This window comes from Bubalus bubalis, chromosome 9, assembly GCF_019923935.1.
Source record: "Bubalus bubalis isolate 160015118507 breed Murrah chromosome 9, NDDB_SH_1, whole genome shotgun sequence".
Lineage (NCBI taxonomy): Eukaryota > Metazoa > Chordata > Mammalia > Artiodactyla > Bovidae > Bubalus > Bubalus bubalis.
The window spans coordinates 60,663,638-60,687,359 of NC_059165.1; the positions used below are offsets into that span (position 1 = coordinate 60,663,638).

General features: G+C 44.0%; 1 protein-coding gene across 4 annotated transcripts in view; it reads left to right on the forward strand.

The window, feature by feature from the left end:
* The window catches only part of SIL1 (SIL1 nucleotide exchange factor), a 246,058-nt gene that overhangs the window by 57,892 nt on the left and 164,444 nt on the right, over window positions 1-23,722 (forward strand). For all 4 annotated transcript variants that reach the window (XM_006070833.3, XM_006070835.3, XM_006070832.3 and 1 more), the window contains exons 2-3: window positions 5,464-5,578; window positions 12,959-13,094. In XM_006070833.3, coding sequence (XP_006070895.1) covers window positions 5,474-5,578; window positions 12,959-13,094 — 241 coding nt within the window. In that variant the 5' untranslated portion in view covers window positions 5,464-5,473. The remainder of the gene's footprint in view (window positions 1-5,463; window positions 5,579-12,958; window positions 13,095-23,722) is intronic.

Sequence of the window (23,722 nt, forward strand, 5' to 3'; positions counted from 1 at the left end):
ACCCATGTCTGCATGCTACGGAGTTTGCAGTTGTTTCTGGGTGCCCTTGCAAAGCCTGGGAAACTGTCTCACCCCTTTCTCCCACCCTCGCTGCTCCTAGGCCTTCCCAGGCATACCACCCCCCACCCCCGGCACCACCATGTTTTCTCTCCCTCCGATTCATGGAAAAATATATGGAGGCAACGAATAGGTCAGTTGTGCAGTCCACATGGAATTATTGTGGGAGACATGAGGGATCCATTTGGAAATCGATCTCTTATCCTTGGTATTGGCAGAAAATGCTTCTGAGATGTTAGTGTGTGTGGAGGTGGTAGGGAGCCCTGTGGGAGCTGCCATTTCTCTTGTACCCCCCCGCCCCCCAGTCCCACTCCAGGAGGTGGGGAAGCTGGTGTTTGTACATCAGCTGCCGCAACCTCTTCTTTCTCAGTCCCTTCTGGGCCTTTTCCTGCTCATTTGTCTTTTTTGCCCTTGGTTTCATTCTCATTTATCTCTTCCTCCTTATTTTTTCCCCAGTGTCAGTTCCAAGTGTGTAACCCTGGCTGTAAGAAGAGAGCTTGTAATTTTCTGTGTGTATATGCATATACACATGAGTAGTCTCATGTAGGGGAAGGGAAGTCTTTTGGGATAAACCTTTTCTGTCTTAATGTATGTTGTCCTGCTAGTGCTGTGAGCCCACTGCTTCCATTTTTTATTCCTCTTTTCTCCACAGCCAAGGATGTAGAAATAAAAAAGGTATGGGACATTATAGGAAGCTTCAGGACCGTGTCCCCTTGAGACCCATCTTCCCTGGACCTTTCTAGACTTCTCATTCTTGATTGCCTCTGCCCATTGTTCATCCTCACTGAGCCTTGCACCCCACTCCCCTGCACACCTAGGCATGGCTAGGCACCTGTCCAGAACCAGTGCCGTGCTGTGAACTCACTCAGTGTCTTTCAGTGTGATTGGTGCCCTAGGGAGCCAGGTTGCTGGGGAAAGCTCATGTGGCATTCAGCCATTCCATTTTGTCTACAAAAAAAGAGGGGAGAAACTGGCAGAAAGCAAACGCTTTTGCTGCTGGGTGAGTTTAGCAGCTATTTTTAGCTCCTAAGCCTTTGCTTTCCCATTTGGCTGTGCTTTTTTAGCACAGTGTCAGTCCAGCAGGGCTGTTTTCCTTCATGGCTCCAGATGTCCTTAGGGAAAGTTTCTGTCTGTCCCTGAGAAGATGTGGGATGGGCACAGGGTAATAACTTCTGATAGTGGGTTTAGGCAGAGCCTTGGGCCCCACTGCAGACTTGTCACAGGACCAGTTTATTGAGGTGGAACATGGAGCGTGGCGGGAATAGGAAAGAGAAAAGGTAAAATACCATACTCTCTTGAGGTGTTTCCCCTATAATTAATTCAGTTAGGACTTTATTGAGTAAACTGCCTAATGAGGTGTATTGGGGCTGAATGATCAACATGCAAACCTTTTATAAGGGTCTTGGACTGATACTGACAGGTTCTGAAGTTTTTTAAGGTTTTTTTCCCCCAAATTTATTTATTTGGCTGCCCCAGGTTCTAGTTGCGGCATGGGAGATCGTTTACTTGCAGCATACAGGCTCTTTAGTTGTGGCTTGTGAACTGTTAGCTGTGGCATGTGGGGATCGAGCTGCCTGACAAGGGATTGAACCTGGGCCCCCTGCATTGGGAGTGTGGAGTCTTAGCCACTGCATCACCAGGGAAGTCCCGCTAAGGTTTTTTTTTTTTTAAGTTTATTATTATTATTTTTTCTCTCTGCCTTTCTTTCTGGGGTCATTTGCCTGTTTGGGTTAAGTTCTTTTGACTTCCTCTCTAGTTTACTGACCAAAATTTTTTCACTACTCCAATTTGCCTATTCTTGATATTTCACTTAAGTAGAACCATACAATATCTATCCTTTTGTGTCTAGTTCATTTAATTTAGCCTAATATTTTTAAGGTTTATTCATGTTGAAGCATGTATCAGAATTTCATTTTTTATGACTGAATAATGTTCCATTGTATGTACCACATTTGAAAAAAAATCTGTTGAATACCTAAGTTATTTCTACTTATTTCACTGTTGTCAGTAATGATATTATCAACGTTCATATGGAGGTACCTGTTTGAGTCAATGTTTTCGGAACTTTTAGGTGGAGTATGTCCCTGGGGTGGAATTGCTGGATCACATATATAGTAGATCTATATTTATCTTTTTGAGGAATCGCCAAACTGTGCCACAGCAGCTGTACCATTCCACATTCCCACCAGCATTGTACTAGGGTTTTAGTTTCTCCACATCCTCATTAACATTTGTTGCTCTCTCTCTCTCTTTTTTAAATAAACTTTAGCCATAATGGTGGATATAAAATGGTACAGTGTTTCATTGTGGCTTTGATTTGCATTTCCTTAGTGATTAATGATGAGAATCCTTTCATGTCCCTATTGGTCTGTGTATATCTTCTTTGGAGAAATGTCTATTCAAGTTTTTTGCCCATTTAAATTTTTGTTGTTGAGTTATAGGTGTTATTTATATATTCTGGATACTACATCATTATAAGATAGAAGACTTACAAATATTTTTCTAATTTTTTGAGTTGTCTTTTCACTTTCCTTATAATGTCATTTGAGGCACAAAATTAAAACTTTTAATTTTGAAAGAGTTCTGTTTGTTTTTCCATTTATCATCTGTGCTTTGGTTATTATATTTAAGAAACTATTGCCAAATCTGAGGTTATGAAGATTTTCCCTACGTTTTCCTAAGAATTTTCTCTCTTAATACATTTTGAGTTAATTTTTGTATATGATATAAGGGAAGAGTCTACTTCATTCTTTTGCATGTGGATATCCAATTGTTCCGGGACAGTTTGTTGGAGAGACTGTCCCTTCCCCATTGAACTGTCTAGATAACATTGTTGAAAATCAACTTATTGCATATGTAATTATTTCTGGACTCTCAGTTCTGTTCCATTGGTCTGTATATCTGTCCTTACACCTATACAACAGTGTTTTTTTGTTTTTTCCCCACAGTGTTTTAATTACTGTAGCTTTGTAGTAAGTCTTGAAATCAGGAAATGTGAGTCCTCCAACTTTGTTCTTCTTTTTCAGTATTGGGATTTTTTTTTTTTTTTGGTGGAGGTTGGGGGGAGCATACATTATGCTAATAGGATCTTAAATTCCCCAACCAAGGATTGAACAGTGAAAGTGCCAAGTCCTAACCACTGGACCGTGAGCAAACTCCTCACCATCAGGATTTTGATAGGGATTGCGTTGAATCTGAATATTGCTCTGGGTAGTACTGTCATCTTAATGATATTAAGCCGCCAATCTGTGAACATGGGATATCCTTTTATCCTTGTATCATTTAAAGTTTAACAGCCATGAGGGCCTGCACTTTGGTTTGTTTGATTGTCTGAAAAGTGGTGTAAAAGGCTTTATGACTTGGGAATATTGAATTTTGCTGTTTTAGGGGATGCTAATGGTATCTGCCTTCAGGTATAACAGTAGATATGGTTAAGAAGTGAATGGTTAACCATTAGGGACTATAACCATTTAGGGACTATGTAACCTGTAACTATTTAGGGACTTCCCTGGTGGTCCAGTGCCTAAGACTCCGCACTTCCAATGGAGGGGTTAGGGTTCGATCCCTGGTCAGGGAACTGGATCCCACGTGCCGTATTGAAGATCTAATATCCTGCATGCTGCAACTAAGACCAGGCAGTCAAATAAATACAAAATTTTTTTAAAAAGTGAGTGGTTATAAAGGCTCATGTGAACTTGGGCCCATGTCTGTTCACACACAGATCATTTGGTTAGTTTCCTTCTTTCCTCACCATAGCCAATACCACCCTGTGCAACCTAATAACAACCTGGATAATGAAGAAGGAAGGGACAGGGCTATTATATTAGGTTGAAACAAACGTAATTGAGTTTTTGCATTGTTGAAATCTGCCATTTGATATTGGAGTACTTTCTTAATATGGTTATTTTATACATCATTTTAATGCACATTTCTTTATAATTTTTTACTAATGACTTATTCATGCTGTTTATTTTATATTTAATTTGGACTATGGAAATGATATTAGACAAAAAGTAAATTCGAGTGTTTTTCTTATTCGAGTTCAAAATGAATCGTAAAGCAGCAGAGACAACTCAACGTTAACAACGCGTTTGGCCCAGGAACTGCTAATGAACGTACAGTGCAGTGGTGGTTCAAGAAGTTTTGCAAAGGAGACTAGAACCTCGAAGATGAGGAGCTTAGTGGATGACCACTGAAAGTTGACAGTGACCAACTGAGAGCAATCATCAGTGCTGATCCTCTTAAAACTTACATGAGAAGTTGCCGAAGAACTCAGCGTTGACCATTCTACGGTCATTTCACATTTGAAGCAAATTGGAGAGGTGAAAAAGCTTGATAAGTGGGTGCCTCATGAACTGACTGAAAATAAAAGAAATCATCGTTTTGAAGTGTCGTCTTCTCTTATTCTGTGCAACAATGCACCATTTCTCAATCGGATTGTGACTTGTGACAAAAAGTGGATTTTATACAACAATGAGCTCAGTAGTTGAACTGAGAAGAAGCTGCAAAGCATTTCCCAAAGCCAAACTTGCACCACAAAAAGGACCTGGTTACTGTTTGGTGGTCTGCTGCCATCTGATCCACTACAGCTTTCTGAATCCTGGTGAAACCGTTACATCTGAAAAGTATGCTCAGCAATTTGATGAGATGCACCGAAAACTGCAATGCTTACAGATGGCATTAGTTAACGGAAAGGGTCCAGTTCTTCTCCATGACAGTGCCTGATTGCAGGTCGCACAACCAACGCTTCAAAAGTTGAATGAATTGGACTATGAGGTTTTGCCTCATCCTCCATATTCACCTGACCTCTTGCCATCGAACTCCTGGTTTAAGCATATCGACAACTTTTTGCAGGGAAAACGCTTCCACAAGCAGCAGAAGGCAGAAAATATTTTACAAGTTTGTCAAATCTCAAAGCATGGATTTTTACACTACAGGAATAAACCAGCTTATTTCTCATTGGCAAAAATGTGTTGATTGTAATGGTACCTATTTTGATTAATAAAGATATGTTTGAGCCTACTTATAATGATTTAAAATTCACAATCTGAAACTGCAGTTACTTTTGCATCAACCTGAATAACTCGTGCAAAGGTCCTGGATGACTACAGTTTCAGCCAACGCCTCTCTCCTCATATGGGGGAATGGAGGCTTACTTTAGGTTGACAGTTTCAGCCAAGGCATATCTCCTCATATGGGGGAATGGAGGATTACTTTAGGTTGTTCTACATCTGGGGTAGGAGACCTGTGATACCTCTATTCCGGAAATGTCTGACATCATCTGAAATGTTTGACATCTGTGAAAAAAGTGAGATCATGGGAATCACTGTGTTGGGGCAGGCGGGGAGGGGTGTCAGGCACCAGCTTCATTATTGACCTTCTATCTTCTGTGTTTACATTCCTCAGGCCTCTAACTATGCCTCACCAGGGCCTGCTCCTTTTTAGGATGGCTCCTCTGTGTGTACTGCTCAGCATGCTGATGGTCTCCTGCTTCAACTTCTGCCTCTGTCATAAGAACTCGGTAAGTATTTTCACACAAGTAGAGGGATCTTTGGGATCCAAGAAAGTCTCCATGCCACCAGGGCTGCTGTGGGAGTTTCTTTCTTTCCTTTATTTATTTATTTTTTTATTTTACAATATTGTATTGGTTTTGCCATACATTGACATGAATCTGCCATGAGAGTTTCTTATAGGAATGTGACCAGTGCTGGGTCACAGAATGTGTGCACTTCTTCCGCTATCCCTTAGTCCTCAGGCCTCTGTTTAAAGCTTACAGCACATTTTCTCTTTGGGGAAAAGATGGTGGTGATGATAATGATGTAATAACAATGATGATGATAATAATAAGCTTATCATGTACCAAGCATAGTCAGTCATTCAGTCGTGTCCAACTTTTTGCAACCCCATGGACTGCAGCACGCCAGGCTTCCCTGTCCATCACCAACTCCTGGAGCTTGCTCAAACTCACGTCCATTAGTTGGTGATGCCATCCAACCATCTCATCCTCTGTGTTCCCTTCTCCTCCTGCTTCAATCTTCCCCAGCCTCAGGGTCCTTTCCAATGAGTCAGTTCTTTGCATCAGGTGGCCAAAGTATTGGAGCTTCAGCATCAGTCCTTCCAGTGAATATTCAGGACTTGTTTCCTTTAGGACTGACTGGTTTGATCTCCTTGAAGTCCATGGGACTCTCAAGAGTCTTCTCCAACACAATTCAAAAGCATCATTTCTTCAACACTCAGGCTTCTTTATGGTCCAGCTCGCACATCTGTACATGTCTACTGAAAAAACCTTTGACTATACAAACCTTTGTTGGTAAAGTAATGTCTCTCCTTTTTAATATGCTGTCTAGGTTTGTCATAGCTTTTCTTCCAAGGAGCAAGTGTCTTTTAATTTCATGGCTGCAGTGACCATCTGCAGTGATTTTGGAGCCCAAGAAAATAAGCTCTGTTACTGTTTCCATTGTTTCTCCATCTATTTGCCATGAAGTGTTGGGACTGGATGTCATTATTTTTTGAATGTGGAATTTTAAGCCAGCTTTTTCACTCTCTTACTTTCATCAATAATTCTGCCATAAGGGTGGTGTCATCTGTGTATCTGAGGTTATTGATATTTTTCCCGGCAGTCTTGATTCCAGCTTGTGCTTCATGCCCGGCATTTCGCATGATGTACTCTGCATATAAGTTAAATAAGCAGGGTGACAATATACAGCCTTGACGTACTCCTTTCCCGATTTGGAACCAGTTTGTTCCATGTCCGGTTCTGTTGCTTCTTGACCTGCATACAGATTTCTCAGGAGGCAGGTCAGGTGGTCTGATATTCCCATCTCTTTCAGAATTTTCCACAAGTTTGTTGTGATCCACACAGTCAGAGGCTTTAGCGTAGTCAGTGAAGCAGAAGTAGATGTTTTTCTGGGATTCTCTTGCTTTTTCTTTGATCCAACCAAGCATTGTATTGTGTGCTTTTATATGTATTCTTACTTAATCCCATCAAATGTTAAATAGACAACTGAAGTTATTATCCTCATTTTGAGAACGAGGAAAACTAACAGATGCTAAGTAACTTGGCCAACATTATAAAGCTAGTTTGTGGCAGAGCTGAGAGGGTCAGGATTTTCCCCAAGGACTGGGTTACTTGTGTGGTGAGCACCAAGACTACTACTTCCTCTACTCCCCCCTTCCATTTCTGTGTCCTCTTTCCCTCTGTCTTTTGTTGCATGTTCTTTATAGTCTCCATTTCATTAACCCAGACCTCATTACTGAGGGTTTCTGTCATTGACAAAGGCAGGGGCAGAATGCCTGAGAAGGCCCTGAGCTTGGTCTGGCTGCAGGGTGTCCTGGCCCCATTTCCCTGGCCTGCCCCAGCAACAGCCTGCCCTTGACCAGCTCCCAGTGCCCTCTCTTTCCTCTTCCTTGAGATGCCCTGACTGTCAACTCTCTGACAGTTTTACCCTCCCCTGGCCACCTTCCCCAACCCCAGGGGTCCTACTTAAATGTTGATTAAAGTGCTGGAGGCTTTGGAACTGGAGGGCCTTGAAGTGCAAATGACAATTGTGATGAATTTAATAGCAATTCAGCTCAGCTAAGGTTCACCTCTGGCTCATGGCAAACTTCCACCTTCCCTCTGAAGTCATTTGTTTTCTCTCTGCCTTTCTCCCTGCTTTGTGGAGCAGGAGAGAATGTACAGTTAGGAGTCACGAATCCTTTTGAGCTTTTAATGTTCTTTGACTAAGATCTTGTTGCTGTCATTTTTCTGGTCTCCTCTTCAAGGACAGTAAGACTGGAATCCCATTGGCCCCAGAGGGTGGGACTGGCCACAGAATGAGGTTGGGGCTGGCTCTGACATAGCTGGCCCAGAAAAGCACCCAAGTTTTCTGAGGGATTAGGGCTGTGTCCCCTTTAGCCCGCAGCTCTTGAGGATCTGGGTACTCCCCGTCATGAGCTTTAGCAGATGCACAATTAACAAAAGCGTGCTGATGAATTTACTTAAGGACTGTGTGCTAGTAAGTCCCTTTTGGATAATAGTTCAACCAAATAGATGAGCTTTCAGAGCCATAATTATTCTGGCCCATTTATATTAGCTCTATTGAGCCTAGTCTCAGAAAAATGTTAATACTGACTTTCATCAGCAGAAGCTGCTTTTATCCTTATGTCTGTTCCTAAGCTGTATCCATTTGTCATAATCTTTCATCATGTGCTAAGTACAAGTAGGAATTGAAGCATCTTTTCTCTCATACCATAAAAATTGCTGCCCTGATGGCATTTAAAAATCCAAATTATGCAGCCAGCTACCTTCACAACAGTGAAAATGGGTGGTGGGGGAGATGGGAGTGGTCATGATCCTTTGTTCAGAGCCTGGAGTCCAGACAAATGCTCCTGGTGACCTGGAATTGTTCTCCCCAAGGGCATTTGTTACAGGTTTATGGCCACCCAGCAAAGGTTGGCTGTGTGTATCAGGATATGATCTGGAGCCATCCTCCCTTCCTGTCTCCTGCTGTGGCGCCTCTCTGGGGTGTCACTTCTAAGGAGCAGTGTGAATGCTAAAGGGATGTATTGTGTGGTATACTCACCTTCAAGAGGTGGTAGATGAGTGGGATAGTGGAACCCAGTATAAAGGAGCACAGAGCCTTAGTAAGCTCTCTTTTGCCTCCCACTTTGACAGTTTGACCATTTCTGAGCTTTGTTTCTTCATGTGTAAAACAGGGTTGTAAAACAGGCACCTCCCTCTTAAATTTTAGTGTAGATTAAATGTGATTATAAAGCACCTCGAATTGAGACTGGCACTGTATGGCTAATGGATGGTCAATAAATGTCAGCTGTTATTTTTTAGTTTGGGGTGGCTGCTTCCATTGTTTAATTTATGGCTCTGTCAGTCAGGCTTCTATCCCAAAATGTTGCCCCCTCAGTCTGTCGCTGTCACAACAGCAATCCACCTACCCTGAGAGGTTCATTTATTCTCTTGGATCTTGAAGGCTTTGGTCTTTAAGAATCTCTTATTCAGTTGCAAGTGTAAGGAAGTGTATCATGGTAAGCTGTTGTCAGTTAACACCTTAGCTGGGATTTCTTGCCATTTCAGAGGAAATTGGTATTTACAGTATTGATGGCAGAGAGAAGAGAGAATTCAGCATTGAAAGGAGCCCTGAAAAGACAACTGAGAGGGCACCAGAGCATGAGATTCACTTCAGAGCTGACCACGGGCTGACTGACCTCCCTCACCTCTCGGTCTTTGTCTCCTGTTTCGGACCCTGCTGGAGCAGAGGGAGGGTCATCCCTTTCTCTGCAACTGTGTTTCTCACCTTGTCCATTAAAGGGCAGGGGCTGTGCTGGTAAATGTGCTGGGGTGATCTCATTCCCCTACTGCTTGCTTCCCTTAGCATCCAAGGCACAACCGATAGAACACTTGACTAAGAACAGAAGCAGAGAAGTGAGTCAGGATTCAGGCAGTCCTGGACTTAAATCTCTGCTCTTCTCTCAGCATTGTGGTTTTGCACAGGTCCTGTGTGTATAAAATGGGATTAAAAGTGTGTGTTTCATAGGTGAAACTTGGATGAGTTGTGTGGCATGGAAGGCACTTAGACCAGTGCCGGGCCTATGGGTAGGGGCTTCATAAATGGTAGCTGCTGTTTTCCTTACAACCCCATCTCCATGATGCTGCTTTTCCTGAAAACCTTTTCTGGAATTCCACCTTTGAAGTGACTGTCTAACTTGTAGTATGTTCGTGTGACCAAGCCTCCCTCAGTGCTTGCTGAAGTCACTGAGAGCCAGATTTGGTGAACAGAGTGAGTTGATCAGACAGACGAGCACCAAATTTATGTCACCTCTACTAAAAACAGGTGAACTGTAAAATAATGGCAGATTGTGTGAGAGAGAGTGTGTATGTGTGTGTAGCTTAAAATATGGTTCAAAGATGATACCAAGAGGAAACTCAAAAAAATATTTTGAGCAGTGATAGGATTGTTGGAAAAAGGGGCTTTCCCGAGGCTTCAAGTATGTGTCTCAGTGGTTCATATCTTGTTGTAATCCTTCTTCTTGAACCTACTCTGTTAGTCTCATTAAAGATCTAGGGAAAAGGGCTTTCTTAGCCTCTACTCATTGAAATGAACACCAGCCTTGCCTAGATTTTGAAGGGTCATATTTTCATCATCACCATTACCCTTGCCTCTTTCTTTCTGCTTTTCTTGATGTTGAGGATTTGGTTAGTTGATTACAGTTATACCTGCCAGGAGTTAACCTGGCTAATAGATACACTAAAGCAAGAGTTGTAATGTAAAGCTTAGAGATGTTTAGTTCGACTCTTCTCATGTTCTAAAAGTAAGAAATATCAGATAAAAATATGGATTTCTGTTTCTCACCAAGTTGAATGCCTTCATGGCAGTGGCAACTGAGTAACAGCTATGTTTCTTGATCAAGGCAGGAGGACTCCAGTTTTCACAGTTCCACTACTTCTAGTTGTTTTTACACTGAGCACACAGCACATTTACATCCGTCCCTGCCTGGCTTCTGGAGGCATTTAATCCACATACTTCAGAGGTAAATATTATTAATGGTCTTCTAGCCCTGTGGTCTAGTGTACGACACTTTTGGCAGAGACTGACCATCATGACTGGGCCCTGGAGTATATAGGCTCCAGATACTTAGTGGACAAGGTGGTCTTTGTTCTGGAGTTTGGGGCTAGTTCCTGGCTGTCAGCAAACTCTTTGGGCTTGTCTCCAAAAGATATACCTGCCTGTGGGAGGAAGCGCTACTTTCATTCCTTTGTTGTGTGATTACAAACTAAGCCTTGGGCTGGGCAAGGGGTATATGCAGTGGTGAAAAAGATTGACACCGTGCCTGCCCTCAGGAAACTCAGCTGTTGGAAGTGTGACGTCCATGCCCTCAGAATGTAGGGAGCCTCCTGCCATTCTGTCTGCTCATCAGTCTCACACACACCTACTCTTCTGTTGCTAGTTTTTCTTTTGAGCTCAGATTTGTGCGGACTTCAAGTCGAAAGGGTAGGAGGAGTTTGAGGGACAAGGCTGCACAGGTGACCACAACCCAAGCCTGATGTGCCTAAGTGAAGCCATTTTGTTCAGTCCATGCTGGATGTCACAGCACAGACTCATCTGACTTGCCCCTACGGATGACTCCCTTTAAGAGTAATAGGTGTAATGGCTACTGTGTAGCCAGGGCTAGTGGTTTATAGGGTAATACTTCTTCTAACATATGAGTGAGATGTTATTTCCTCTTTACAAATATAGAAACTGAAGCTTAAAAGTTAAGTAACTTTTCCTGGAGTCAAAAGCAACTTGGAATTGAACTTTGGGTTACCTGAAGCAGAGCTTCAGTTTTAAACCACGATTCTATCAGTGCGTCTTGTTACTTGTAACATGATTTAAGGATATCTTCTTGTCCAAGCTGACTCATTGGAAAAGACCCTGATGCTGGGAAAGATTGAGGGCAGGAGGAGAAGGGGACGACAGAGGATGAGATCGGTTGGATGGCATCACCGACTCAATGGACATGGGTTTGGGTAAACTCCGAGAGTTGGTGATGGACAGGGAGGCCTGGCGTGCTGCGGTTCATGGGGTTGCTGACTGAACTGAACTGATTTTGTCCAAGATAATTTTCCTTACTGGTCCTTCAGAAGATCTGAAATTCTTCCATCTGAATCTCATGTTTTTATTTCTTGTTAAAATGTAAAAATCCTTGGAGGGGCTTTACATTGTCATCATCAACACCTTAATCCCTTAATCTTTCCTCTGTCAGCTAATTAAAGATCAGGACCTAAGGGACCCAGGGAGGTTCCTATCTGGACCTGGGGCACTGCTTGAAAAAAATGGCATTGTTACCTCCCATGTAGGATTAAAGTTGTTTGGGAGACCAAAATGAGATCTACATAAAGTACCTAGCACAAGTTTGGGTTCATAGGAGGAATCCATGAAAAATACTCTTAGGGGGAGAATTGGGAGGTGGGAGTGCTGAAATAATCTTCCAGTGTGCTAATGTGGGTTCTTCTTTGCCCTCCCAGATGTAATTTCTCAGAGCTCTGGAACCCTCTGGTTCCAGTTTCCTGAGGCCTTGTTGCTTTTTTATACACAAACAGGTTTAAAAATGGGACAGGAAGGATGGGAGGCTGGGAAGGAATAAAATGAATAATACTTTGTATTTATATTACATCTTTCTCTCCTGAGCTCAAAGTGCTCAACAGGCACCATCTCATTAATCCTCCATACTCTCCCTGGGGTGGAAGGTAACAGGTTTTAGGAAGAGGTTTCCAACCTGGGCATCTTCCTCCTTTAGCTCAGCTGGACTTGTGCCTTCCCACTTGCACCCCTTCCTCCATGGACTGGAATGTCCCAAGAGGTCATGTATGCTCCATAGGTACCCTGGGGAATTAAGGTACCCAGGCCCTTTCTCTGCCCTGCTGGGTGGCTTAGGAATTAATTGGGCTTTAGCTACCAGCTTTTGTACATCTGAGTTGACCATTTGAGGCCTTACTGTTCTATTCAGTTGTATGCTTTTTCTTTTATAAATATCTTTAGTTTTTAATTATAAGAGTAATAGGAATTTTAAATATCAAACAGTATAGGAGCTTATCAAGTAGAAAGTTAGCCTCCTATTGTCTCATTTTGTCGACCCCTCTCCCCAGTATGTTCCTTTAAACCCCTCACGATAGTGTGGAACCTTCTGAAATTTTTAAACAGTGCATATACAAAAGTGTCATATACACACAACACATGCTGTGTTAATTGAATCATATCACCTCAGTTGTACTGGTTCTGAGACTAATCTTGTGAAAGGTCCAAACATGGCTAGGGAGGGCAGGAAACGCAAGGAGGAGAGTGTACTCCCCCAGGCCGTTTTCTTTCTGCTTGCTTGCTACCCAGCTGTGGTGGTTCATGCATGCCCTGTTTTCCTTTTTCTGAAGGAATTTGCGCTGACCAACCCAGAGAAGAGCAGCACCAAAGAAACAGAGAGAAAGGAAACCGTAGCAGAGGAGGAGCTGGAACCCAAGATTCTGGAGGTGTTTCACCCGACCCATGAGTGGCAGGCACTTCGTCCAGGTACCAAGCCCAGCCCTGTCTCCAGGAAACACACTTGAAATTCAAAATGTGTATGTCCTTTGTCCCCATAGGGCTGTTTTGAAGGAGCACCCCTCTCTGGCTTCCTAGGAGGGGAGTAGTGGTGGCTGCTGCTGCAGGACTCAGGGACCTTCATGTTCCTGCAGAACAGAGATTACCATGTCTGAGTGTCCTGGAAGGCAGGGAGGTGGTGGGTGGCCGAGCTTTCTGAGAAAGTGATTGAAAACTTTCTTTCCTTGCACTTCTGAAGCGCAGGAGAGGCAGTGACATGTGCCTCACTGTGCAAATGCTATTTTGGGTTCCGTTGCTCGGCTCAGTGCTGCTGAAATATTGTTCATGGGAGAGTCCTGAGCACCGGTGCAGAGCAGGAGTTTTCTATTGTTAAAGAAGCCTGTGCCAAGAAACAGGGGCTTATCCTGGCCTGGGTTTTGAACGGAGCATTGTTGGGGGCCGGCGTGAGGCACTCCGCCCATGGCAAAGGTCATGAGGAAGGAGGCTCGACATACGCAAAGGTGGGATCGAGCCTCAGGAGTCCCCCTGGAAATCCTCAAGCATCTACCCCCATAACCAGAGCCTGCCTACTTTACTACTTTGTGCTCTTACCTACACCTCTGACTTTACGGGGGGCTGTCCCTCACCACCTCTTTCGGAGAAGGAGTTAACTTAGAGCTCCAGTTAATAATAATACCTGGGCGTGATAGGAGTGTTTCAACCTACAAACTCCTCTGAAGGTTCTCTAGCCTGCCTGACAGGCTTGTCCGGCCACATGTGATTGCTCACAGCCTCCCAACCGTGAGAGGCACGAGATGCTTTAAACCTTCTAAAAACAGGTTTTTTAGAAAAGTTAGAAAATTATTAGTATAAGTATAATGGGCTGATTAGAACTTGTATTGGTGAAGGGTTTTTCATTTGTTGAGCCAATGTTTACTGCTAAGTCTCCACATCCCCTGCCCTTATACACATTAATGAATATATAGAAGAAATAAGTATTAACCTTTGATATTAATCATGTTAGACCTTAGGCTAAGTAAATTCTTTCCTTAATTAAAACCCACTATACCCTCACCCTATAGGAATACAACTCTATTTGGGTGGCGTCTGTTTTAAGAATAATCACCCCTGGAGAAATAAGTGTCCTGGTTGACTGACCGCTGTCACAAGGAGAGGGTCATAAATTGTCAGCAGGCCCCCTGGCCAGAAGATGATGTAACACCCCTAAGACCTCTGTATACATTTGTATGAAGCACCTGACTTTGATAAAAGTCAGGACTGCTGACCCCACGTGACTTTTGCATAACATCTCAGTGTATAAAAGTAGACCATGGAAAATAAAGAAGTGGGATCAGTTTCTCGAAATACTGGTCTCCCCATGTCGCTCTCTCTCTCACTCTGGCTGAGTCTCCATCTGGAGCGTGGAACCCACCATGCTTACTAATTATGCCTGGGCTTCTAAGATCCGACCGGGGAGGCCTCAGTGTCTCCTCTCCTTCGGGAGAACGGAAGGACGCCTGTGGCCTACGTAAGTGGTGCAAGCTTCTTGTCTTGAAGTTTTATTGGTCCCCCGTGTAAACCAAGCTACTCAGCCTCTTTTCTCCACTGAATTTTCCTACTGAGCTATCCTCATTCTATTACTCTTTATATCTTTGATGAATAAATAATTAAATAGGTCGCCAACGCTGTCCCCGCTTCGAATACCCTGGATTAGCCGGGGCTGGACCCCAGCAGAACATCCTCAGAAGGGACAACTTTTGAACCCTTTTATGGCCCTGGGCCCAGGGATTAAAACAATAATGAGATAAGCCAGCAGTTGTGGTGTTTACCATGTTCAGATACTGTGCTAGGTGCTTCATGTGCGTAAGCTTGTTCAGTCTTCACAATAATAGGAGCTATTATTGTCTTTATTTTCAGATGAAAACATTGAGGCTCAGAGAGAGTAGATGACTTGACCTATGTCATTCAGCTAACTTGTCCAACGTCATTGACCCCAGCCTGGACTCACCTTCTTCCCACTTGTCCTTGGCTGGAGCCTGACTGGGCCTATTCTCAGGAATAGGCTCTTTGTGTTCTGCACTGTTGCAGTGGGATGACAAGCCCTGGCAGCTGCCAGAGCATAGTTTCATCAACTCCTTGCCTATATTCATCACCATGTTCTCACTGCTGCATTGCTGCTGTGCTGGGCAGGGGCAGCATTTGCGCTGCCAGCCAACTTTCTGATAGCAATATCGCCCCTGCTGGGCTTGAGTGTAGGTAGTTACTGCCACAGAAAAGTGATGAACCACCAGGAAAACCAAGTAGGTGCTAATGGTGTTGGGTAGAGGGAGATTTTAGGGGCAGAGGTACTGGGCTCAGCAAATTCAACTTTTGTTCTGGCTGCTTTCCTCCACCTTCCCTGAGAACTGAGCCCCCTGGTCTCTGAGGACTAAAACTAGAGGGACTCTCGGCGTGTGGAAAGTGGAGGATGTGGGTTATGTTCATTTATTTTATGTGATTAAAAGTGCTTATACCACTTCTGACCAGGCAAGTGCCTGGAGCACATGGAAGTCAGTGTCCCTACCCCTACCCTCCTTTCCTGTGGCACTCTTTAAGGCCCCAGTCCACGATGCAGATCAAGCCTGAAAGTTCTGACCCAGGGCCCTTGCCCAGCCTCGGGGCAGTGGGGTTGCTGATAATGGTTGAGCATAAGAACCTCTCTTTATATCTTTGGGGAGGGAGGGCCAGCGCCTATGTGACAAGGGCAGGCTGAGTGCTCTAAGCGTCTCTTGGAGAGTTAGAGTGGAGTACTAATTTTTACATTTAACTTGTTGTCCCATTGACATCATCCTCTGCCTTCTAGTTTCTTAAGGCTCCTTATACATTGTTCTGCCCCACGTTTCCTTGAAGCCACTTCAAAGGCTTGTGAATTGTGTTTGAGCACAGATACTCAGGCCCCACAACGCTGAGGCAAAGCGAGTCTAGTTCCAGTTGTGCTTGCCCTGTATTCCCAAAATGTTTTCATTTCACCTACACTCACCCCCCAGAGCAGGACCAGTGAGGGGAGGAGGGAAGGTGAGAGATTTGTTTTGGCCTCAGGGTTTAATGTGTGATGATTGAGAGGTACTGTCGAGGCAGACAAGACTCTCTTTAAGATGTTCTGTGTGTACATTGAGAAGGTTTTTATATGTATGTTTGTTGGTAGGAGATTGACATCTCAGGGGTCTGTATGGATAGCTGGCATTTGCCTTTAATCAGTATATTTAATCCACCTGGGATTCTAAATTCTAAATGCTACCTGGGAACTTCCATCACAGTTACTGAATGGTTAAAAGGGATGTAACTAGTCCTGGAATGAGTAGATAAATGAGGAGGTAGTATAATTTATTAATAGTGGTAAAGAGCACAGACTTCAGACTGAGCCAGTCCTGGATTCAAATCCTAGGTTTACTACTTAGGGGATCTTGGGCAAGTCACTGAATCCCTCAGTTCCCCAATTGGTGATGTGGGAAAAATGTCCTGCCCGCCTCCTGCAGAGTCTATTCTGAGGATTTCTAACATGAAGACATAACCCGGTACATAGCAGTTCTGATTTTAAATGGTAAATTCTCTGTGCCACCCCTTAAACTTCATTGTGAAATTGGACGCCAGTAGTTATGCATGAGTGTGTAACCTTCCTGTTCTCTCTGGCTTTAGATGGGGAAGGGAACTTATGGTGACAGGGAAAGACTTCCATGGTCATGGAATGTTCTTCTTTCCTTCCAGGACGATTTTTGGTAAGGGAGCAGAATGGGCTAGCACAGCATTTCCTGCCTAAGAGCTAGGACATGGCATAGGAAGATGGTGGAATATCTTTGGGGGCACTTTTAAGAGAATGGCAAAATGGCTAGTTTATGTTGACAGTTATTGACTTCAGTTCAGTACCTTCTGTCTCCTTAGGTCTCTGAAGGTAGGACCTCATCTGTGTTGTCCTCAGGTCTCCAAGGAGGAGTTACTGGGCTACACGATCTGGGCTCATTTGAAGGCAGATATCCTGCCTGCTGTAGCCTGGAATATCAGGGGACCAACCTGTAACTTCATGAGCCTTCCTACCAGGCCAGGTGGGAATTGGGCCCCAGCCATCCTGCCCTGAGCAGCTGCAGGTCACTCCCCGGAAGTCTCCCTGCCTTGTTATTACTGTCAGCATCCTTGCTGGGAGTTACTTGTTCCTGGAAGTGATTTTCCTGTCTCTCTCTCTCTCTCTCGGTTTATTTTGGGATCTGTCATACCTTACGGAGGCACAGCAAGCATTTGAGTGTGGATTCAGCATCAGCTGTTCACAAGCAGGCAGAGGAAAGCTGTTTGCTGGCAGGTCCTGTGGGTTCTGGGCAAGGAACTCAGAAATTTGTCCTAAGGCTGAGCACCCATGAACCCCAGGCTTTGTGCCTGTGTACTTGTTATTAGAGAAAACTGGTCACAGCCAGATATGGTGGGCCTTCTGCTCCTTGGGCATTTTCTGTGATCCTACTTTGTGCCAAACACTATACTGGTAGCCAGAGACAGATAATAGCTCACATTTACTGAGCATTCCCTGTGCCAGGCATCTTTTGAGGGTAGGTGCTATAACTACCCTCATTTTTATAGACGAAACTGAATCTCAAGAGAGGTGACTTAGCCAAACGACCAAGTGATAGAGACAGAATTCAGATCTAGCTTTGTTTGGCTCTAAGCCTAACCTCTACCACTGTACCATACTGTCTTTCTGGGTAACAAATGAGACATGACCCCTGCCTTCCAGCAGTTCATAGTCTCATAGAGGATACAGAGAGAAAAAGGCATTGCAATGTTTTGAGTGTCCTGGAAAAAGTGTGTGGTGCTCAATGAGGGCACAAAGGAGGGTGTGAGGAGGCCAGGCCAGGGCCTTCTCTCTATCCCTGAGATTTTGGTGGAGCTTTGAGTCAAATTTTATGATGTTAAACCTCCAAACCCACTTTCAGTTCTCTTTTTGAGCTCTGTGGCCTTGTCAGGTTGATGAGAATCTCTGAATCTTAGTTTCCTCATCTGAAAACAGGGATGAAAATACATACTTCACAGAGATGGTGTGAGACTGAAACAAGATTAACATATGTAGAATGTTTCACACAGGGCCTGGCACGTAGGAAATATTCAATAAATGGCTATAGTTGTCATTTTAAAAATATACCTTTGCTGCTGCTGCCTTCCTTTCCTTGGGACCTGAAGGAAAAGTGGAGGCGATGAGGCTGGCTGAGCAAAGTCCTCTCTTGTTCTGCCTGTTACCCAGTGCTGTATGTTGGTCCCATATGGACTCATGGGAGCTTAGACTTGGGGGTTCTTATTGACCTGAGGTGGCTTCCAGGATCTGAAATGCTGTGTGAGAGCCTCTGAAATATTGTCATTAGTACAAAGAGCCATTTGATGGGAACATGCAGGAAGCCTGTGCAGGAACACATTCATGTGAGGGGGTATTAAAAAAAAATCTAAATCATCAACAACTGATGAGAGCAATCCAAGAATTACAGAGCACCAGCCATCTGGTCAGATCATTTCAGATCTGCATGAGCGATAGGAGGGAATTGAATTTTAAAAACCACATTTATGGTAGACCAACTACTCTCTTGCAAGCATTTAAGGGAGGAGTCTGATTTCCTGCAGGCTCTGGACATGTCTGAAGGAGCACCTGACTCTGGTCTGGGTGATGGTAGGATTGTCTCTCTGAGGTCTTCTGCCCCTTGCAGCTTAGAAGAGACCATGTGGTCTTCCAGTCCTCGGATCCCAACTGCATATCCAGTAATTCAATTTAGACACTATCTAGCTGGAGTTAGTGTCAGATCCCAGTTAAAGGACTCAGTCCGACTGCCTCTAATTGAGATGCTAGTCACGAGTCCCAGACTACTGGCCTTGTGACTGACCAGCTGTAAATTGGAGATTCCCAGAATTCCCTCCAAGTTTACTAGAACAGCTCACAGAACTCAGGAAAGCATTTTACTCATGTTTACTGGTTTATTATAAAGGATACAACTCAGAGTAGCCAGGTGTATGAGATGCATAGAAGGTATGGTTGCTAAGGTGTAGAGCTTTTCTGTCCTCTATGGGCACACTGCCTTCTCAGTACTTCTGAGGTTCACCAGTCAGAAGCTGTCAAAAGCCCTCCAGGGGCTCTTATGGAGTTTTTGTTATTAGGTGTGATTGATTTAGGTGGCCAAAGTCATTGGCCATTGGAGATTGAACTCAATCTCCAGCCCTGCTTCCCTCCCTGGAGGTGGGGCTAAAAGTTCCTACTGTCTAATCAAGGCTTCATCTTTCTGGTGACCTGCCCCCATCTTGGAAATTACCTAATTCTACCCCTGCTCCCTCACCAGAGTCATTTCAGGAACCAGGGATAAAGACCAGATATATATATATATATATATATTTTAAATACCACAGGCTACAATTGAGGTAAGACTTAAGGGCAAGTCCACCTATCCCTATCCAGCTCTGTGATTGGGAAGCGGGTAACCCTCCCTTTCTCCCCTAATCAGGAGGATCTTTATGGGTTATTTCATTCCCCAGATGGTCCGCAAGAATATGACCTGTGTGTGCCCTGTCACTCGCACATAGGCACACACACACCTCGAGGTCCATGAGCAGTGGCTGAGAGTAGGAGTGTTGGTTAAGGGCAGTTCATACCTCAGCTCCTCTGGCTCATGAGAGTGAGGCAGTTGGGACTTCTTGGCTGTCACCAGGAGCTAATGGCCTGAGGGAGGGCTATAGCAGGGGACCTCTGTTGCATGATCTTTCACTCTGGCTCAAGAGCAGTGCTGGAAATGTAGAGCAAGGGCTGGGTAGAGGAAACTGTGTGGTTTTTGTGTGGTGTCTTGGTAATGTATCTCCTCTCTTGAACACAAGTCGCTGTCTCCAACAACATTTGAGGGTGGTGTGTTCAACAGAGCTTATCTTTGGTGCTACCTCCTTCTGCGCAGTGCCTTCCTCCCCTGCTTTGAAACTTTTCAAGTCTTCAGGAGATTTCCTTGAGAACATCATTTCTCCCTTTCCTACCTATACTTCTAATCCATCCTCCCCTATTACTGCCACCTCCCTAGCCTTTGTTAACTGTTTCCACTGTGAGCATCTCTTTTCCTGCTGAGGGCATAGTAGGATGCCAGGTCTCTTGAGGCCTGTAGGAGCAGTGTCCGAGGCTCCAAAATACCCTGTACTGGGAGAGAAAATGATGGTGGGCTAGAATACATGCAGTCTCCACCAGGCTCCATAAGGACAGTTTAGAGCTCTTCGTTTCAGAGAGACACCATTTCCTATATGTGAACTTCTTCCAACATAGCTGACCAGTGCTTCAGTAGCAGCCAAATTCCACATCCTGGTGGCAAAACAGGTAGAGGCCAGGGCAGGAAGGCCTGTAACCTCCATGGTAGCCACTGCCAAGGCTAGAGGCCACGTTGAGACTAACTGGCTGAGTACTGTGCTGTAGAGATGCCCAGAGAATCTCTACCTGGGCTTTGCCTTTAAGTACAGAAGTATGAATGGGGCAGGCCAGGGTCCAGTTTGCATTCTATGGACTTGGGGGGTGATAATCAACAACTGTTGGATATCCACTTTCTAACAAGCGTTTGTGTGCTTAATGCTCACCCTAGGCCCTTATTCGCCTCTTCTTTTTCCTCTATCTACCTGATCTCTTTGAGGCTTAACAGAGAGTCCTTAGAGTTGCGCAGCCTCAGCTTTCAAAGATCGAGGACCCCCCCTTCCCCGAAACTGGTTAAAATTAAAAACTTAGACTGGAGTAGGGATACTGGAAAACTAGTTGGCAAAACTAGTCCCAGCCCTTATACCCAGGGGTTGATTTTAATTCAGAGAATCTCTGTAGCCTCAACTTACCTTCTTTCTCTCATATTGACCTCACTTGACTGGCTAAGACTGTCTAGGCCATCTCCAAGATTGGGATTAACCAGAGTTGGGAATAGCTCTCAAGGATCAACCTGGAGCTGAAATCAAAGACCCTCTTCCAGAGCTTTTTCCATTCTTAGCTTTGTCACAGTACTGGAGGTAAGAATTGATTGATAACTTGAGATAATGTTCAATTAGGTCGAGAAGAGGACAGGTAGGGAGCAGGAGTGAAGAGGGGATGACATGAACTCTCTCTCTAAATGTGAGCCTTTATTGATCTAGTTGGAGAGGCAGGGATGTGTAGAAGAATAATGGGATGGTAGTGGTGGGCTGCATCCCTTCTGTCAGGTAGCGGGTGGTGGGAGGAAAGAGAGTTGAAATACAGTAGATCTGACTATGTGAAAATAAGCGTGTAGTTTAGTCCCTTCAGGGTTAGGCTGTGAATGGGAGTTGAGGAAATTAAGAAGGATGATATAAACTCCTGGGTTTGGGGGTTGAAAATAAGTGGGAGAAGAGAATGAAAATAGTAACTTCAGAGACAGCCATACCAAAAAATTTATTTCTCGTTACATTTGTTGAACTCTAATAATGTGCCAGGTACAGTGCTTTATGTCGGAGATACCATGGTGGGCATTAAACAAAGGCTTGCCTGCTTGGGCTTATGGTGTAGGAAGATCCCAGACAGGAATATAATGCTATGAGAATACAGAGGTGTGGCCTTAAGGAACATCTTCCCAGAGGCAGCGTCACTGAAGCTGAATGGAGAGAACTTCTGTGTATGTTGGAAGGCAAAGGGAAAAGGAGGCACTGTTGACAGAGATTTGAAATCCCAGAGAGCAGATAATTGATGAGACAAAGTTGTTTAGGTGGCAGATGGAAAGTCTTGGCCTCATGAATGTGATGAACTTGGACAAAAACAAGGAAAAGTGGGAGAGAGAGAGAGGGAGATTGAGGAAGCTTCCAATAGATGTCTGATTATCTGAGTCCAGACGAGGGTGAGCCTTTTACCTTGGATGATGCATGAGAAAGGCTTGATTGGGTGCTTAAGGAATGGAGAGGTTAAGGAAGAACCATTGTGAAGAAGCTGTTTAGACAGTCAAGAGGTCAGAACTAAGCATTGCCCAGCATCAGGGCCCAGTTGACATCTGACAGCCAGACTTTGTGGTGGTCTGGGACCAGTGGGTTTGGCCGCGTTCTAGAGCAATGTGAGCCTTGGATAGTGAATAGCTGGAGTGTGGGGAATGATGGGGAGATCATTAAGGAGATTTGTTGGATTGTCTTTGGGATTGATGAGAGAGAGACCTTTGTCTGACCTATGGGGCAAGCTGGAGAGCATTAGTGGAAGCTTTTCTGAACCTACTCCAACCTTCCCTCTTCTGAAATAGGGATTTTCAAAACTCTTGGAAGTGGTCAAGGTCAGAGTTGGGGTGGTATCCCACTGGTATCCCACTGATTTTCTAGGCAGGCGTGAAAATAACCTGAATGAAGCAGAGCTTGTGTACAGGCTCTGTAAGCCTTGTGTTCCTTGTATTCTGATCAGGCTGGTTTTGTTTCTGTCCATGTTGTGTCTTGCTTTGTTACTTTTCATAGACTAGGAGGTTGTTGATCTTGCCTTATTTCCTATAATATGTTGATTTGAGACAAACAGAGATTGATTTGTATTTTAATTTGTTTAGTTCTCAGAATAGTATGTTTATGGTTTGTATAATGCTGTTGTTTGAGAGGACAGAATCATTCTTTTGAATTGAAAAGTTTTCAGATTTGATTACCTGTGGGCATAATTGGGCTTCCTTGGTGGCTCAGACAGTACATAATTAGTTTATCTGGGCAGAGGTGGTGAATTTTTATGAGTAGTAATAGGATCTTTTTGTTGAGTGTTTTTTTTTTTTTTTTTTTTTTTTTGCCTGGGGGGAACACACACTACCCCCCATCCCCTAACGAAAGCGGCCCTATAAATATTGCATAAGCATAGTCTTGTTAATCTTCATTCTGTCATCCTGGTTTTGCCAAGTCAGGCTTTTTTTTTTTTTTTTTTTTTATTTTATTTTTAAACTTAACATAACTGTATTAGATTTGCCTGGACAGAGAATAAGAAAGTTATTTAGTATCTCATGGCCAAGAATGACTAAAGCAGAATAGGACCCAGGAACTCTAGTCTAGCTGATGGGGAAGGGAGGAAAACCAGCACTTTGGGGGAACCCCCCCTAGTCCTTGGTGCTTTGTGTATGTTATTTAAGGGAGACTTCCAGTTAAAAAAAAAACAAAACAAAACACTTCCTGTAAAGAAGTGTTTATCTCTTCTCTTGGTCTCTTGGAGCCTGTATTTGGCCAATGAAGGGGCCTCAGGTCCCATTGCCCTTCTCAGGATTTTTTTCTTTTCTTCTGAAGATAGAAACTGTAGGATCACTGCTTGAAAGTAGTGCCGTTTCGAGTCTCTGTGGGAACAAAATAATGTGAATTTTGGAGGCTGTTGACATTGAGAAGGGGAATTATTCAAGAGGATGAAGAATTATTCAAGCTGCTCCATCTTTGTTTCCTAGGTTAGATCTTAGGGGTCGATCCAGATGTTCCATAAACACAGTGGAGTAAGTAGCCCTGTGTGCAGTGTGATTGGAGGGCTATTAGCTGGCTTTAGATTCCCACTGGGTTAGATTGCAGATGGAGAGGCTGGAGGGATTGTTCCCTAAAGACCATTAGCTTTTCAACCTTCAATATTTGATCAAAATAGCTAGCTGAGGATACCTTGGAGTTAGATATAAAAT